At 42.9% G+C, this 17,404-nt stretch overlaps 1 protein-coding gene across 3 annotated transcripts in view; it reads right to left on the reverse strand.

The window, feature by feature from the left end:
- ABLIM1 (actin binding LIM protein 1) overlaps positions 1-17,404 on the reverse strand; it is a 225,415-nt gene that overhangs the window by 207,464 nt on the left and 547 nt on the right. Inside the window, exons 2-5 of one of the 3 annotated variants that reach the window (XM_064464224.1) lie at positions 16,934-17,032; positions 16,364-16,501; positions 15,615-15,804; positions 14,463-14,515 (exon numbers count right to left, since the gene is read on the reverse strand). In XM_064464224.1, the coding sequence (XP_064320294.1) occupies positions 14,463-14,515; positions 15,615-15,634 (73 nt within the window). In that variant the 5' untranslated portion in view covers positions 15,635-15,804; positions 16,364-16,501; positions 16,934-17,032. Of the gene's footprint in view, positions 1-3,827; positions 3,982-14,462; positions 14,516-15,510; positions 15,805-16,363; positions 16,502-16,933; positions 17,033-17,404 lie in introns of those variants that run through there. The other 2 variants (XM_064464219.1, XM_064464222.1) reach the window with 2 other exon arrangements.

Genomic DNA, 17,404 nt, shown 5'->3' on the forward strand with positions numbered 1-17,404 from the left:
AGGACAAAACCTCCCTCACACCAGCCTTACAGTGATTTATTTGTCTGAAATGGTAAGTATTTGATCTACATTGGTTAGAAAATCAAATAGGAAACGACAAGGACTGTAGTATAAAATAAATTCTTAAGCTAAACAACCCTACTACTTTGACTACTGAGTAGGCTAAAAAATGTAATTACCTTCTCTACAACACCCACACTTGCAGCATCAGAGTGGCACAGTACAACCTGTTAATACTAGACAGCTAAAATATATCTTTAACACAGACTTTTGCCAAAATTCAGTGATTCTTGTTATGGCACAAAAAGGCTGAAAAGACACCACTATTGATCAACCTCCTGTTTTATGTGCCTTCATTTTCCTGAAGAAGTTGCCTACTGGATGAAATATAGCTTGTGCTAATTTTTTCAACATTTAGAAAAAAAAATTCAGCCAAGATCTCCGTAATTGACTGTACCAAACACTACCATTTGTGCCTGTTTGCTCTAGCATAACTGAAGATTATAAAAGTTAAAAATAGCCATTCTTCCATTAACTTAGACCTTCACGATAACAAGTAGTTTTGACAGTTTTTAAGCAGTTTGAGATAACATGCGCAAGTAGGTCACAGTTACACTTGGCTTTAGAAAAATGTCTTTCATCCAGAGAATTTACAGCTCCTTGCAAACAAGCCCTTAGGTAAGCAACAATCTGCGAGGCTTACTCCGACACCCCAATTTAGTCATGTAAGAGTCCTGATAGCAACTACTTAACAACAGCCAAAAGTAGAATATGAAGCCTTTTGCAAACTGCAGAACTGCAAAGCCCGACTGATAACAGCAGCAGCTCTCCACTGATGCCAACGGGCTACAGAACAGGTCGCGACAGTCCCCCAGGAAGGACTCCAACTTGACAGGGAAGTGAAAAGGGATTTTCAAAGTTCTCTTCAGCTTCCAGTTCAGTCACCAGATTTCCAAAATTATTATTTGTTCAAGCTTCTGGGAATACACGTCTGTGCTGCTTCATCTGGCATTTGGTCAAAACAGCTGCTAGAGCCGTACTATGTGGCAAGCGGCCGAAGACTGTTAGAGACCTTACACTTTCGTAACAGCGAGAGGTGAGGGACGGGTGTCAAGGACTGCAACAACCTAGTCTGTGAAGGGTGGAGGAAAATAAAGGAAAACTTCGGAAAATTAATCTTAAAGCACAGGTGAGCTGTGAGTCCTCACAGCAATCCCACTGAAAAAGTTAGTTACCATTATTTCCGTTGTACAAGTAGAGAAGCATGAAGTCTTCACCTGGAGTTCCATTTAAGGCAAAATTACAGGAATTTGTGTTATTAGTTATACTTTTTGTACTGACTTACAATCTGCCATAATGTGATTGACTACATCGGCACTTTTGGTTAAATAACTACAGGAAACTAGAGCAGAAGAGTTAAAAGGAACGGTCCAAAAGTACAGAAGTACCGCTGGATTTCGGGAGTTTCTCGTGTCATCTGTTGCAGTCAGTTCACTAGACCATGCTGCCTCCTGGAGCAAAAGAGGTGAACAGAGAGCTGCACAGATTGCACACTGATAATAGCGTGATGTTTTTTACTATCCCTTGAATATCTCCTGCAGTTCAGTAATAAAATGGCAGAGGTGAACATTTAACTCCTTTGCTGTTCGTGTTATGCTTGGTATGTAATCAACCTGCAGACAGCTCCAAGCATCTGATGCATTCACAATAATAACGATCACCTTTCGGACAGCTAACACAACATAAAATATTAACAATCAATATGTGCTGAGCGTGGAGACCCTAATGATACAGTGGCTTTAATGAGACTGCATATGCACGAGGTAATCTGCCTTCAGGAAGCAATGGGTCCCTATCTGACGTTTGAACAAAGCCCTAACTTCTTAAAGACTTACTTCTTTTTTGAGCTACATTCTCATGAACAACCTCATTCAGACCCATCATACCACATAAGTGTGTAAAAGTAGGTTTCTCTGTAAGATTTTAACAGCAGTAGTGCTTAAAATGGGTAATAATAACAATGGTCTATACTGCTTAACACATGAATAGAGTTTGGTCAGTACTGAGTAACTGTTTACTTGCGCAGACACACTTATTTTCCAACTAAGCCCATTTGTTAAAATTGGAAAGCAGATATTGACAGAAATTAATATCTCAATCTCTTTTATGAATCTTATTCACTACCTCCCTAAAATCCTATGGATTCTCTCTCTCCAATTAATTACTCCAAAAAACCTAGATGGCATGGGAGAGGCTGAGAAAGAATCCACCCTTCCTCTTCAGGCAGCTCTCCAGCAGAATCAAGCAGGCATCGAACATCATGTGTTGCGCAGATGAATAGGAAAGAGGGATGGTGGGGGGAGGAAAAGGGAATATGGCCAGTGGAAACACTCCCTGGCTTTCCATTCTTTACTGTTCAGTTTTGGGGAGTCATCTGCAGAGATGAAACTGCAAAGGATTTCTGTTGCTTCCCCAGATCCAGGCATCCCTTTGAAGACAACAAATTTAATCCACGGTATAAAGCTTTGCTGGATTCTCCCCACAAGTACTAATGCAGCCTTAGCACAGCACTGATGCTAATATACGGAGCATTCTTCCAGAAATTGATTCTTTGGAGACCGATAGAGTCCATTGCTTCCTAAATGAAGAATTCTACTGTGCCATAAAGAATTATGCTGCTCCACCACCATTTATTATTTATATCTAAAATGGGTGTGATGCTTTAGGAATATGGTCCTAACCACAAAACACTGACAACCTTTCAGCAGTCACACCATGCCTTCCACGTGCATGAAGCTCATCTGGACGTCAACAGGAATCCAAGAAAATGAAAAAACTGGTGGATGCTGAGCACTATTTAATACATGAAGACACACAGAAATAAAGGGACAAACAAATATGGCATTCCCCTACATTCAGGGAGTTGTTAAGTTGCAATCCGTAATTTTGACTAAGTATTTTTTCAATTCAGAGATAACCAGGGAGCCGTCTTCCTTGTCATCATTGTGCAGATAATTTTCTCTCTTCGGGAGATGCTTACAAGTACTTCTGCTTTGTTATGACAACGTTCAGAAAATGCTTAACTTTATGCCTCCGGTTCTTTAACTGGTACTTACTATAATAAAAGCAACTAAAGCACCAGGTTTTGGGCCACACCTGCAGCAGTTTCTCAAATCGGAGGCAGAAGTTTGGGACAAGACGGGATCGGCAGTCACTGAGGGCTGATCTGCTCATCTCCAGCCCAGAATTACCAAACACGCCGCCAGAGCCTCCGCACAAACGCAAGGAAGGACAAAGGCTATTCGAGTTTAGGCCGTTATTAAAACAAACGCAAATTTGAAGTCGGAACTTCGAAACGTGAATTTCAAGCTGGATGCAAAAATGCCCCCCAGAGGTATGATCTGAGGGCGGATTTACCACCACACCCCAACAGCAGCACCGCTTTAGGGATGACGAACAAGCCCGGTGCCTCCCCGGCGCTGCACCGGTACCGGGCGGTGAGTGCTTCCTCGGCGGTAACAACCCCCCAGCGCTGACCCTAAACCCACCCTGGCCACCATATTCCCTTCTCTGCACACCCGCCACCGTCCGCACGGCACCGAGCCGCCGCCCCGGGGGATGCTCTGCGGCGCTGAGCCCTGCGGCAGCCCGCCCCGGGGCCCCTGCAAACCGGCCGAGCTGCAAACCGGCACCGGGCAGGCGACGGCCGGGGGGTGTCCGGCGGGGGGGGGGGGGAACCTCCTCGCCTCCCCCTGCTGCCAAACCGCCCGCGCAAGGTCGGGCACCCCGCGGGGACGCGGACCCCGGCGCGGCGCGGCGAGACCCACCTCTGGCAGACATGGCTCGGGGCGGCGGCGGCGCAGGGCCCGCCCCGCCCGGTGCCGGTGCCGGTGCGGGGGCGATGCGGGGAGCGGCGGGCGATGCGATGATGCGGGGTGCAGCGGGCGCTGGGCCGGGCGGGTCCGGGAGGGCGGCGGGTGCCTCCCTGCGGTGCGTGTGCGTGTCCGGGGGGGGGGGCGCGGGGGGGGGCGTGTGTGCCGCCGCGCACCGGCCTGCCGGGGCGGGGCGGGGCGGGGGGGCCGCCGTGAGGCGGGGCCGGGCGCGGGGGCGGGATGAGGCGGGGCGGGGGGGGGCTGCAGGGTAATGTCGCTGTCACCGGTGCGCTGCCCGCACCGGAGAGCCGCACGGGCTGCCAAAGCAGGGCGGGGAAGAGCCCCGCTCCAGGAGAGACCCCCCCGCTCCTGGAAGTGCTGCGCAGGCGGCTCGTCTTCTAAAATCACGCGCACCGCCGCAATCCAGCTCAGGGGCGACCTGACACTGAAGTCTGCGGCTCAGCTTGAAATTCGCCCAGCGAACAGCAACAGAGCGTAGCAACCATACACCTGCATCTGTGTACGTAAATTGTGTACAGACGTAACAAGGATCGCAATGTCTGCAAAGCAATCTTGGCATTAACATACAGAAAAGAGTACTCGGCCTCCTCCTGGCACCCGAATAAAAGCTGCAAGCGACCGACTGAAAGCACGGAAGAACAAGATCGGTATCAAGGGGACAGCCCTCCCACGGCAACCTGGCCTCCAGTCCAATAGAGCCAAATACTCCCAAGCCACACTAAAAAGAAAAAGCCCTGTGCCACCAGTTTATTAGATGCTGGCAAGAGTTAAGCAAAACAACCACCTGGTTTGTCGAGAATAACAGGTTAGAAGACCACATCAGAATAGTGAAATTAAAACACCAGAGCAGACTCTTATCAATTTTGAATGGGCAACTATGAAGTAAGGCACACAGAGCGCAATCTGTGCTGTTCAGTGAGGAGCCAGCATGCAAACTAAATGACCGGGGAGACTCAATCACACTCCTCCATTCTGCTCGAGTGTACACAATATATCCTCATACTAGTGAGAAGCCTATACGCTTTCTCCATCAAAAAAAAGCAATTACCAAAATCTTCATATCTAAGAGAGGTGGCAAAGATGGCATCACAGTGTGTCCACAGAGCAGAAATGGGTGCTAGTAACAGACGTGACAGATGTTCCCACTGCCGCTGGAAAGTGCAACCTGGCCAGTGTATCTGCTCTCCCAGACCAGCCCTCCAGCAGTGCTTTTGTACCGCTCACCTTGCCCACCACGCCAGCAGGGTAGGGAGCATGTCTGTGAAAGAGCATGGAAGCGGCAGCAGAATGGACAGCAAACACGTGCCTCCCCGTCGGGCGATACATGCACAAAAAATGAATCAGCACATCCGTTCATCTGAATTTGTGTTCGTGCTCACGCGTAGCAGTGACTTTTAGCCACATCCAGCTCTACTTGCCATGGACTACCCTAGTGTACCCCACATTTTTGTTCAACCGTACTCATTATGTCATTCTGTTTTCTTGCCTATTGCAAATGTTTCTGAATCCTGCAGCAGGAATGAAATTAATCTCCGGTTCTTCTTCTCTTTCCCAACTCCTACAGCATCATCCCTAGTTGGTAGTCTGACATCCACTTGAAAAACAGTTCCTTTCCCTGTCTTCTTTTCTGAAATGAGTAGAATATTCCACTTGCAAACAACTCAAGTTTTCCTTCTTGTCCAAAAAAGCAAAGGTTTTCCTCAGTCAATGTACTATGACAGCATCTTGTATTTTTAAGGGAGTCATTTCCTACGCGCTTCCTTCACTGAGTTTGTAACCAGCACTACCAAGGGTTCCCCTGTGTGATACTTAATAGATGGCTTTAAAAAGAAGGTTCAGGAACATGCAGAAATTAGCTTTTTAATGAAGAACTTCCTTTCTTTATACTGCTAGGAAGTGGCAAGGGAAAGACATTTGTAACTTGGGTTTCTATAGAACACAAAGAATTTATTGCTGTTACCGTGTCATGTCTCTAAGGCAGTGAAGTTCAAAAGACATGCTGGTCAGAGAATGCTAAAATGTATCACATACAGCGCTCATTTACTAAAAAGAGCTTTTTAGCTGGGTTTCCAGAGGAATTGAGGCTGATAGAGTTTTATTTTCCCACCTGTCCATCAAGTGCCCTCCAAGAATTTTCAGATTTGCATATGGAGAATTTAAATTTAGGTTGATTAAAGTTATAATTCAGAAGGAGTTCTACATCCCTACAAGTTTGTAGAAATTAGCACAAATATTAGAATAAGAGAAATTAAAATGAAGGAGAAAAGCTGCAGCGGGGACTCAACAGTTAGCAGTTCTGGAGGGCATGTCTTCACTAGCCACAAGTACCAGTCAGGCAATCTGCATGTGTGCAGCTGAATCAGCCTCTGCAGTTGCTGTCTCAGATCCTGCCAATATCTAGAGAATGTGGAAGGCAGCTGAAGAAGGTGGAAGAGGGAAGTACAGAAATGTGAGACAGCATTATCACTATTTTACAGACGAAGACCTCAGTACTTAGTAAGAGATGTTGAGTCAGGTAGGAGGGGCAAGCCAATCCAAGAGTTCACTGCTGCTTCTGCAAGCGGTGGTGTGGTCCCATGCCCTCCTGTGCGCTCCGCTCCCTCTTCTCTTACTCCAACCCATCTGCTCCTGCTCCTCTCACGGCAGCGCCATCACCACGGGTCTGTCCCGCAAGGAACTACTTCAGCTCATTAATTAGCAAATAATTGCTCACTTTCTTGCACTGGGTTATCTTCCTGCCAGGTAAGGATGCAGAAGAACAGAAAGAAACCAAAGGCTCAGATAAACACTGGAGCTGACAAAGGGCAAGTGCAGGACTGCACAGCCAGGAAGGGGTGAGGGGGAACCATTAGAGGGAAAAGAGATGATCCTTTTGAGCAGCAGCAAGCTCTTGAGCTGTTTGACTGAGCCATTTCCTGACTACTTTAGAAGTCCATTAAGGAGCAGTGATTGACATTGTTTTATTTCAGGCATCTACCTGAGGCTTCTGAATTAGTCAACTGGGAAGCAGAATCCTACCTCCTACATTTTCCCACAGACAGCCTAGGCTTCTAACTCAGATAGTGGAAAAAGACCCACTAAGGTAATTTTTTAAAGGTATTTCAGCTTTAAGAGATACAAACAAGCACGTTGGGATTTTCTAGAGATGCCCAAACAGATTAATATATTTTACCAAACAACAGGTGTTTTCAAATCCCCTATTGGTATTTTCAGGTGCCTAAATGCCCTTAGGAGCGAAGTATGTTGTTCAAGGTCACAGAGAAAATCTATGTCAGGGCAAAGAATAGAACCTGCATTTTCAGGTATTCTAAATATTGGACTGTGTTCTCTGTGCAGCATACCTTGCTGCCACTTAGCCACTGTGTGAATATGTAAGAGAAAATCTGGTTTTCCTTCCATTAAGTAAACTGGGTTTAGACAAACTGAGAATTCAAAAGAATGATAATGTCCAGCTAACCCACTGAAGCCTGGATTCCTGAGTTCGAAATGTGAAAACATTAATCATTTTTACTGAACTCTTACAGCCAATACATTGCCCCACTCGTGACCTGCTGTCCTCATTTTGGCTGGGATAGAGTTAACTTTCTTCTCAGTACCTAGTATGGAGCCATGTTTTGGATTTGTGCTGGAAACAGCGGTGATAATGTGGAGATGTTTCAGTTGTTGCTAAGTTGTGCTTACACCAGCCAGGACTTTTTCAGCTCCCCCGGCTCTGCCAGGTGCACAAGGAGCCGGGAGGGGACACAGCTGGGACAGCTGACCCCAGGATGTTCCACACCAAATGACGTCATGCTCAGCATACAGAGCTGGGGGACGGAGAAGGGGGGGGGAATGTTCAGAGTGATGGTGCTTGTCTTTGCAAGTAACTGTTACCACGTGATGGAGCCCTGCTTTCCTGGGGATGGCCAACACCTGCCTGCCCATGGGATGGAGTGAATTAATTCCTTGATTTGCTTTGCTTGCACGCGTGGCTTTTGCTTTACCTGTTAAACTGTCTCTATCTCAACCCATGAATTTCCTCACATTTACTCTTCCGATTCTCTCCCCCATCCCACCGGGGGGAGTGAGCGAGCGGCTGCGTGGGGCTTGGTTGCTGACTGGGGCTAAATCACGACACCTGCACAGCAGGTCCCTTTGCTTTTCAGTACCTTTTGGACCAAGCCTCAGAGACCTAACATGGGGCACTGTACCAGCTTTGCAACATGCTGGATACGTGTATACCTCACTGCAAGTTTTGTGCTTTGGCTTTCCAACAATTTGCTGGTACCGGTCCCTGCCCTTCTCCCTACCCTCTCCCCATCCCCTCAAAGAGAAGATATAAACTACTGATATTTTTAGCATCAGTTCCAAGGAAAATGAGGATTATAATCTCATTGTTTTTCCCTCATCACTTTTGAACCAGTTTGTCACATACAAAAGTAGGATAGCAGCTTTAAAAGTAATTAAGATCCCATCAGTTGTATGTAAATCTTTTTTATTTTTTAATTAAAATCAGGGAAGAATAACTTAGCATGGAAGAAAAAGCAGGTAGCAGCCAGCATTACATCTTTGTCTGATGCAGATAACTTGTCAGTCAGAATGTACCCATCTTTGCACAACACAGTATGTTTCCTTTTGAAATCAGGTCATTGTGACAAAAGTTAGGGGTTTTTTTGGAGCGAAAGACAAATTCTTACAGAAGTAGGCTTCAAAGAGCAGCTTCTGTGAACAAGGCAAAGAGCAAGGATGGCCAGGCCTGGCCTGAATAATCTTTTTAACTGTATTTCACTGAAGCAAAACTGGGATGCTGAAGAATGACAGAAACTACAGGGTTTTTCTACAAATTTTTATCACATGTTCCACCATAACTCCACCAGCTCCTTTCTCAGGGAAAGCAAATCTATAGCAGTCATACAAAAAAGGAACAAAATCTACAGCATTGCTAAGTCTTATGATTTAATCAGAATTTTAATAAGCTCACAGTAAATAGTTCTCTGTGACATGAATGACATGAAAGCAAGACAGCTCTCTTACTTTCAATATAAGACTCCTACTACAGTCTGCAATTAGTACTGCACAGCAAGTTCACATAAATACATGGCCTTTCACTGATTTCAGTGAACTTCAAGGCCAGCTCCCACTAATCTCTTTGGAGAAAAGTTCTAATTTATATATTTCAATGGAGAATTGAGCTCCAAATTACTCACGCTAAATATTAATAGAAATTTTTACTGAAGTTTTTTTTTCCCAAATAACACAAATATACATAAAGAGACTTAATGATCAAACAAAAGAAAAGAAAAAAATCAAAAAGTTAGAAAGTTTATCTGAGCGAGACAAAGCCCAAAGTCATCTTCCTCTTTTTTTTTATTGTGTAGACCCAATTTTCTTAATCCTCTGCATGTTATCCAACCCTGCATGTTTGTCTGTGGTATATGTACTTTTATGGCAAAAATTATAATATTAAACCTATGTTATCCCAAGTCAGTACTGACTACTAGACTCAAAAACCCAACATTTTATTTTCAGTTCATGTAAGATCATGCTGTCACATAAATGCTATAGGTTTTATATAACCAAGAAATATTGGCAGTCCTAGCAGCTAAGGAAAAGCCCCCTCAAATAAGCCTGTTAATATCTAGTCTATGTTGCTCTTGCACCAAAATGGCTAACGTACCTGTGGCAACTTAGGCCACAAGGGCCAAAATGACAAATTAGTTTCTGAGAGTCAGGTTTGGAAAGATCAGCTAAATGTTGTCCAGCATTTACTGCTGAAGAACTTCAGCATCACCCCTGCGTGTGTATCCTTATTAGGAAGATCCCAACAAAGAGCTCAGAGTCAGAAATGTCATCGGGTTTTGCATCAGGTTCTCACAGGCTCACAGATTAAGTATGTACCATGACTAAGAGCTGTGAATCTGGACTCCTAAATTATTTTTTCTTCTAATTATGTATTTAGTGCATGCCTACAGGAGATATAATGACAATCCCATAAACTACCTGTGTTGTTAATTATAAATTAGAGTTTTTAGATCTGCATCAAGTAAGGGCATTATCTCACTGTGTGGCCTACCTTACCCTTTACCCTAAATAATTTGCTGTGGCCAAACTGCATTAAATTAGACAATCAGAGTTAGTTAAAAGTGCAAGCATTTTTATGTAAATTAACTTTTACAGCATGCTATTAATGTAAAACATGACAGATATTTCCTTGGTCAATGTTCATATTAGCAAAGATGTTTATGAATAACATAGGAAGAACAGCAAAGAATATTATTAATAAAGCAGAGTCAGAATCTCTCAGCACTCCTATATATGGAGGAAGTTTTAGGAATCAGAAGCAAAAATTAACCTGCAGTTGCAATTGCAGTGAGCTGAACTCCTGAGAAGCGTATGCATTCTGCTGTAAACAGCCATGTTTATGTGGGGAAGAAAGTTTGAGACCAAAGAAATTAATCATCTACATCAATGGTAAAGTATATCAGAGAGTAATTTGACATCTGATCATAAGAGGTGCTTAGGTTTGTTCTTGTACTCCTGGAACTGAGATGTTGCTGAGGCTGTCATAATTCCTCAAATACTGTTTTCTTTATACTTATTTTCTCCTCTGAACACTGTTTTGCAGGGCCCCCTGGCTGAGAATTATAGAAGCGGACAGGCCTCCCTTCAGAGCATATCAAGATCATTCCTTAATTAGCTGGCAGATGCAATTTGATTTAAGAGACACAAAGCACTGGCTCTTTTGCAGGAACTGAATATCTTGTTCCTTATCATACTAAGTCAAGACAGCAACCCCTAGTCCCAAACCTGGCCCGGATCAGTTTTCCAGCTAGACACATCCTCTTAGACAAAATGTCCTTGAAATTGTGATGGCTGTTTCACAAGGACTCAGGACACACTTGGGAAAGAACATGGGCCATCCAGCCAAAGGCAGTCTTACAGTCATGATAACAGTAACTCAGTTCTTGAAAGATTCCTGAAGAGATTTGGAAAAAAATGAAAACCACTTTTCTTCTCCTGTTAGCCTTATCCAATGTATTCAGGCACACATATTCTAGATATTTTCTTTCTCTTGCCTATTGACATCTAATAATAAACTTATCTTTTGTACATGTCAGATATTTAACGCTCAGGTCTAGCCGAGTTTTCTCATGCATTTTTTTTTCTTTCACTATGTTTAAAAACAAAAAATACCAGAAGGTTTAATTTAGTCAAGTGATTAATTTTTTTTTGTCCACTTTTGAATCTGTTTCACGTTTAGGGCTGATGCTAATTCTCCACAACATTCAGTTGTTTATTCCACAGCAAGTCACACTGATAGAGATGCCAGCAGATGGCTGAATTCTCCAATTGAGCACATTGCTGGAGTAAAACACGAGGTCAGGCTGCCCTCTGCGGGCTATGATCTAGCACTGGGATGAACTGTTTTGCAACGACTCATGGCAACTGATTAATGCTAGTACAAGACTTCTACGTCTGAATACAGAATTTTGACGTATGCTGTACCTGTAATGCCAAATATAACAATTGGCTTTCTGCTGCCTAGTTATTACTGCTGGGGAGGGAGAAGGAAATGCAGACTGCACATATCTGATGCAGCAGCCTGGCACCCCAGCTGTACAAATACCAGCTCAGTATGCCACTGCCTGGGAGTTCCTGGGAGACCCACAGACTGGGGATAACAGCATCTGAACATAACACCAGAGAAACTAAATGGATGTAAAAACTTCACTTGGCACATGAGCTGCCAGGCAGGAATCGAGGACAGTGCATTATAGCACCCCTCCCAGATCTAATTAGGAACAGGTTCCATTATATTAGGCATATTACAAACACAGATCTGCTTACTTCAGCATTTCACAACACAGGGACTGAATGTCAACCTAGTCCAAAGTAGCCTGAGGCAAAAGAACAGTGATGAGCAACAGAAACATTTCTGGATAACTCTAGGTCTACTACAGACTTAAATTTTTTTGCTGCTTGTCAGTAGTGCCTCCAGGTCAGTTCCTTAAGGGCTTTGCCCAAGTCCAGATGCCCGACCCTACAGGGCTGATGACTCAGAAAGAATTACAAAGGATCATACTTTTTCTGGAAATGCAGTTTGGCTCAGAGGAGAGCTTCTGAGAATGAAATTCTAACTGGAAGTGTTCAGATGGCTCCCTCCACCCTCACCTACAGGTAAAATAATGCAATGGTGATGTACAGGGTCACTCTCACCTCTTTGGGAACCACACAAGAATTCAGTTAGTCGTCAAGAAGGGCCAGTCTTTGAATACATGAACCTTCCTCAATTCATTGGGAATTAGTTGTTGCAAAGATGCAAATATCATGTGCGATGTAATAGCCACAGGGGTAAGTCAATGTCTTCATAAACTCAAACGAGTCCTGTAACTTCAGATAACATCATTTGAGGACCAAGTGGGACAAATGAACTGCTACGGTGATGGGCAGTCATGTGTAGCAACCAAAGCTTTTGCAAGCCCAGTAACATGCAGCAGTTAAGCCCAGAGGTAACAGTTCTAGTTGATACACTAATCCATTCTACACAGGATACATAGGGTTATTTCTTCCCTCAAAAAAAGAGCCATGAGGGAACCTTGCGGCTTGTGTCCTAGAGATGAAACCAGGTCATCTGTACCCGCTGCTGGTGAGAGCTGGTTCCTACCAAGACGCCATGAACAGAACTCACAGGACTTACTGGCCACCTTCCTGGTGTAACAAAATACTTAAGAACACCACTGGACTTTTGTCATGTAACTCTAGGGATAGTTACACTGCCGTGACAGTAGTATTTGGGCCTTTCTAGACAACTGTGCTATCAATAATTTAAAATTAATCATGAAGCCACTACCGAGTACCTTGCGTCACAAATATTTTGGACACTTGCTTCAAAATTAAGACATTTTACAATGCCAAAATTGGTAATATCAGGCTCCATGAAAGATTTCATGTATGCCTCAAGACAAAGATATCTGAATTGAAACTCTGACAAAAACCTACTTTTAATTGTGGACTAATGCTAAAGAAAGACCTGAAAGTTTCTACACTTGCATAGTAGTAGTGTGCCCAAACTATTTTGCAAAATTCATATTGACTATCAAGATCAGCTTTTGCTTATGATTAAACAGATTATCTGATGACATTTTAGGGATTAAAAGATTATAGCCCTAAATCCAAAGATATGAGTAACAATGAAATCTTATTATGCATTAGAAAACAAACAACGCAGTCAGAGCTGATCTGAAAATTACTCAGAATCTCTTATTAGGGTCAAGACTAAGCACCAAAATTGTCTCCAGAAATACACACAGATTCTGGGTGCTACATTTCCCTCTCTGCAGGTACACAAACAAATGATGGAGGGACCCAATTTATGGTAGCTGGACCACTCAATTATTTTTTTTCCAATATTTTGGGGCAAAATCCAGTCTTCTGTCTATTTATACCACAGTCAGACTCTTGCAGTCATTACAGCTGCAACATGGCATAAACCCAGAAGTTTATCCTTAATCTCTTTGCTTCAAGCTTCCACTACCACACAAACAAGTAAACTTGTGGTCCTGCTAACCTGCAGGCTTCAGTGAAAATTGGCTAAGCTCTGACTGATAATATTTGAGAGTATTTTATCTGTTTTCAATAATTTATTGTATGCTAACACTTGCAGATAGCTTATGGCAGAACACTTATATATTCACTTATAGAGGAAAGCTTGGATTATAATGCTTCCAGTGGAATAAAAACATTTGAGGAAAACATGATGTGTTTGGAAAACAAATGTCTCATTTCACTGACAACATGTACTTCTTACCTCCTCTTGGTCTCCTTCACAACCCACTACACAAGCTAAAGCAGGGTAGTACAGACAGCGTACCCCAAGTACAAACATAGGGAATAGCCTGCTGGGCATGCATATTTGTCCATCCAGCCCAGTATTGTCTCTTGCACAGAAGCACTGAGCGATGGTGTAAAAAGACACTTGCAGATGCGACAGGTAAGCAATCAGTTGATAGATTAATGACTAGGAAGGTCATAACCCATCAGAACACAAATGAACGTCTCTACAGGAGTAGATGTGCAGATGCGGAGCAGGAAGCGCAGACCAGTAAATGCCTGAAAATGGGATTTCAGAAAAATGCTGCACGAGCCGATTACATACTAGCAAATCAGCAAGAAGAGAGGTGTTGCATGCAGCTGAAAGCACAAACAGAAATTTCATGATGGAAAATTACAGCGAACAGAAGCACATATGATGCTACATGCAAGACACTGATTAAACTTGGGTGAAGTATAGTCTGGACCTCAATCCCGCTGTATGTTCTTTCATAGCCAATGCAAAGAATGCTTGCTTTCTACACTAAAACCCAGAATCAGAAAGGTATGAAGCTGATATTAAACATCTCTTTAGCCCTTCTCAAAAGCAGAGATCATGCTGAGCCACTAACACTTCATTCTTTATTTCATCCAAGTAGTCACTGAAAACATCGATGTCAATCTGGTTATTATAAACACAGTAAATTCCTGTGCAGAATATAAATAGGTATTACACATAGCTCTACTAGCATGTTTTCATTCTGGGGTGCAAAAATGTACCTGCCAAATCCTCAACCTCTCTGAAGCAAAAGTCCAGGCTGCAGGAAGTTCTTCTGTAATGTAGACAAATACATCCATTAGAGGCTGGCCTGGTGCCATCCGTCGAAATAGCAGAGAGATTTTCAGATAGAAAGGCTAGCACATTATCTCACTGTCTCACTCCATTTAAATTGATTTAATCTAGACAATTTCATTAATTTGTAAGAAGGATAAAAGTTCCCAAAAGCTCTATCAATTAAAATAGCCTTGCTTTCAGGCTGTGTCTTAACTCACATTCAAGCAAAACAGTAACTCACCGCATGTGCCACACCAAAACCAGAACTACCTTGCCAAAAAAAAAAACACCCCAATGCCAAACCAGCAGAACTCTGATCTCAAAAGCATTAAAATAAGTAGTAATACTTGTGTTTATTTCAGTGGAAGCAACATCAAGCATCAGCAGGTGAAGATATACTGTTGCATACTACATGACATCGGAGGCCTGTCAGTAACTGAATAATCTCCAGATGAAACATCTCCAATGAGAACACGAAGTATCAACATAAAATGTAACCTCAGCTAAGATCTTTTGCACTGACATGGTGAAATAATTTTTCCATTAGTTTCCAGTGAGTGGCATTACTACTGGTCTGCCAGTATTTATCTAATATACCCAGCAGTGAGAAAACTGGGAGCATAAAACTGGGAGAAAACAGAGCATAAAATCCCCATATCTGTTTAGTTATCCATCCATATCACTTGCACCACAGACTGGATTCTGCAGCATGGCTACAAATTCAAGCTCAGTGTATTGGTAAGTAAATGCAGGGTTATTTACAGAGACTCAACTTGCTTAATAAGCTTAGGGATAATCATAGAATTGTGATACTTTCTTTGTTTCCTTTACTGCAAGGCATTTCATATTGAGGAGTCCTAGTAAGTAATTTTTACAACTAAAACCTGAATTCCAACCACAATGAAACGTTCTGTATATATAAAAAAAAAGTTTTTATATACATCAGGCACTCTTAGAATAATAAGATACTGTCAAGCATTAGAAAATCTTTACCTCACCATCTGTGAAGAGATGACTTATGATTTCATGAATTGTGAAATACACTTAGGAACACGTTCACTGTTATAAAACTGTCTCCTTTTACATCTTCATGGTACCTTACTGTTCCTTTATTCATACAAGCTGCTCAGAGATGGGAAGGCCCAGGCACACCCAGAAGACGTTTGCAAAAACAAATGGAGTGCAAAGAGCATTTTAAATTACAATGTTCTCTTAGACACCTTAATCAAGCACTTGTGCCTTAAATCCACATTTTCTTCACAAAGGATGCAGGCCCCAAAATGGTATCTGTGGTGAGAGAATGGGAATGTCCCCATTAACACAGCAAACACCCTCACACTGATGGGAAAAAAGATGTACCACTACTCGGCCCACTTGCTGACAACGTGTTCGCATTCAAACCTACAACTCCGCATTTGTTTTTCTTTTTTTAATAAAAGCAATACAAACCTGCAATACAAACCATATAAACAGGCTGGATGTAGCTGCCGAACTGTACTTATAATATAACAAATAAAGATAAGTATTTACATATAAAATATACATAAATATTAATAATAATCTGAATGAATTGTAAAACTATAGTAGACACCACTTAAATTCACCTGAAGAAGGGTTTGTCTCCTAAAGCACATTTAAGTCTAATAGAACTTTTTATGTTAAATCATAGAAGACAGGCACCTTCCAAATGCAGCATCCATCCAGTTAATAATTACCTAAACGCAGAGGTGGTACATATGTTTCATCCCACAACTACCCACATCAAAATTTTAAATTTCCTAAGAACATCTATAGACTATAACTTGATGAACCCCCAATAAGCAGATTTTTAAAAAAACATAATTACCTTTTAAATTTATGTTATTTGACACATCCGGATTTTAAGAAGGAAATAGCTAGCTCTGCTCCTTAGCCGCTTCAGCAAAGGTGTCCACATACAACTAGTATTTACTTCCATGAGTACCTGGACTGTAGCTCTCTGTGCCTGCAAAGGATGGAGGTAGTAACAACAATCAGTACAGCAGAATCATTAGTAAGACTTTGTCACAAGATCAACAGTCACAGTAAGACTTCCCAGGTGACACAATTTAAAACACTGCTGTTAAATAGTAGTTTTGTTCTGTCTTTTGATTCATCTCTCTGCTTGCTCCTAGCACATGAGGAAGATGGTGCTCATTCATCTCCAAAAATTAATGAGAAAGTTTTTCTCCATTTAGGTACTACAGGTTCTCTTCCCTTTCCCATACTGGTCTGTCACCTATCCAACTTTTCACTATGCTTCCCCAGTGCCAAATCAATCCTGTTGCCCTACTTCCATTTGCCCAGCACCCAAACACTATCCCATGAATTGTAGCTGTTACCAAAACATCACACCACCCACCAGCTACATCTATAACCTCTGCTCACCCCACCTCACCTCTGCTTTTCCTATGGCATAGGACAATGACAGGGATCTTTTTCTCAGAAGCATTTGGCTTAGAGGTAGAATAAAGCCCTCTCTGTCTCCTTCAAAGCTCTGGGGAAAAAAAGAGCAGCAGTGAAACAGATAATGTGCATAATGCCACGAGTCCTCTCATGCCATGGTACACTGCAAGCCCCAGAGGGACCGCAGCCAGCCAGGACCTCACAAACCTGAATGGCACATGTAGACACAGAGACCTGCTAGCAGGCCTCTGGGCAGAGACATGGGTGGTGGGTGCCCCTTCCCCTCGCCCCCTGCCTGGGAGGTGCCGTCAGAGAATCACAGAATCATTAAGGTTAGAAAAGGCCTCTAGGATCAAGTCAGGCCTCCTAAACCACGTCCTGAAATGCCATGTCTACATGTTTTTTGAATGCCCCCAGGGACAGTGACTCCCTCACCTCTCTGGGCAGCCTGTGTCAGTGCCTG

This window comes from Phalacrocorax carbo, chromosome 12, assembly GCF_963921805.1.
Source record: "Phalacrocorax carbo chromosome 12, bPhaCar2.1, whole genome shotgun sequence".
NCBI classification, from domain to species: Eukaryota; Metazoa; Chordata; class Aves; order Suliformes; family Phalacrocoracidae; genus Phalacrocorax; species Phalacrocorax carbo.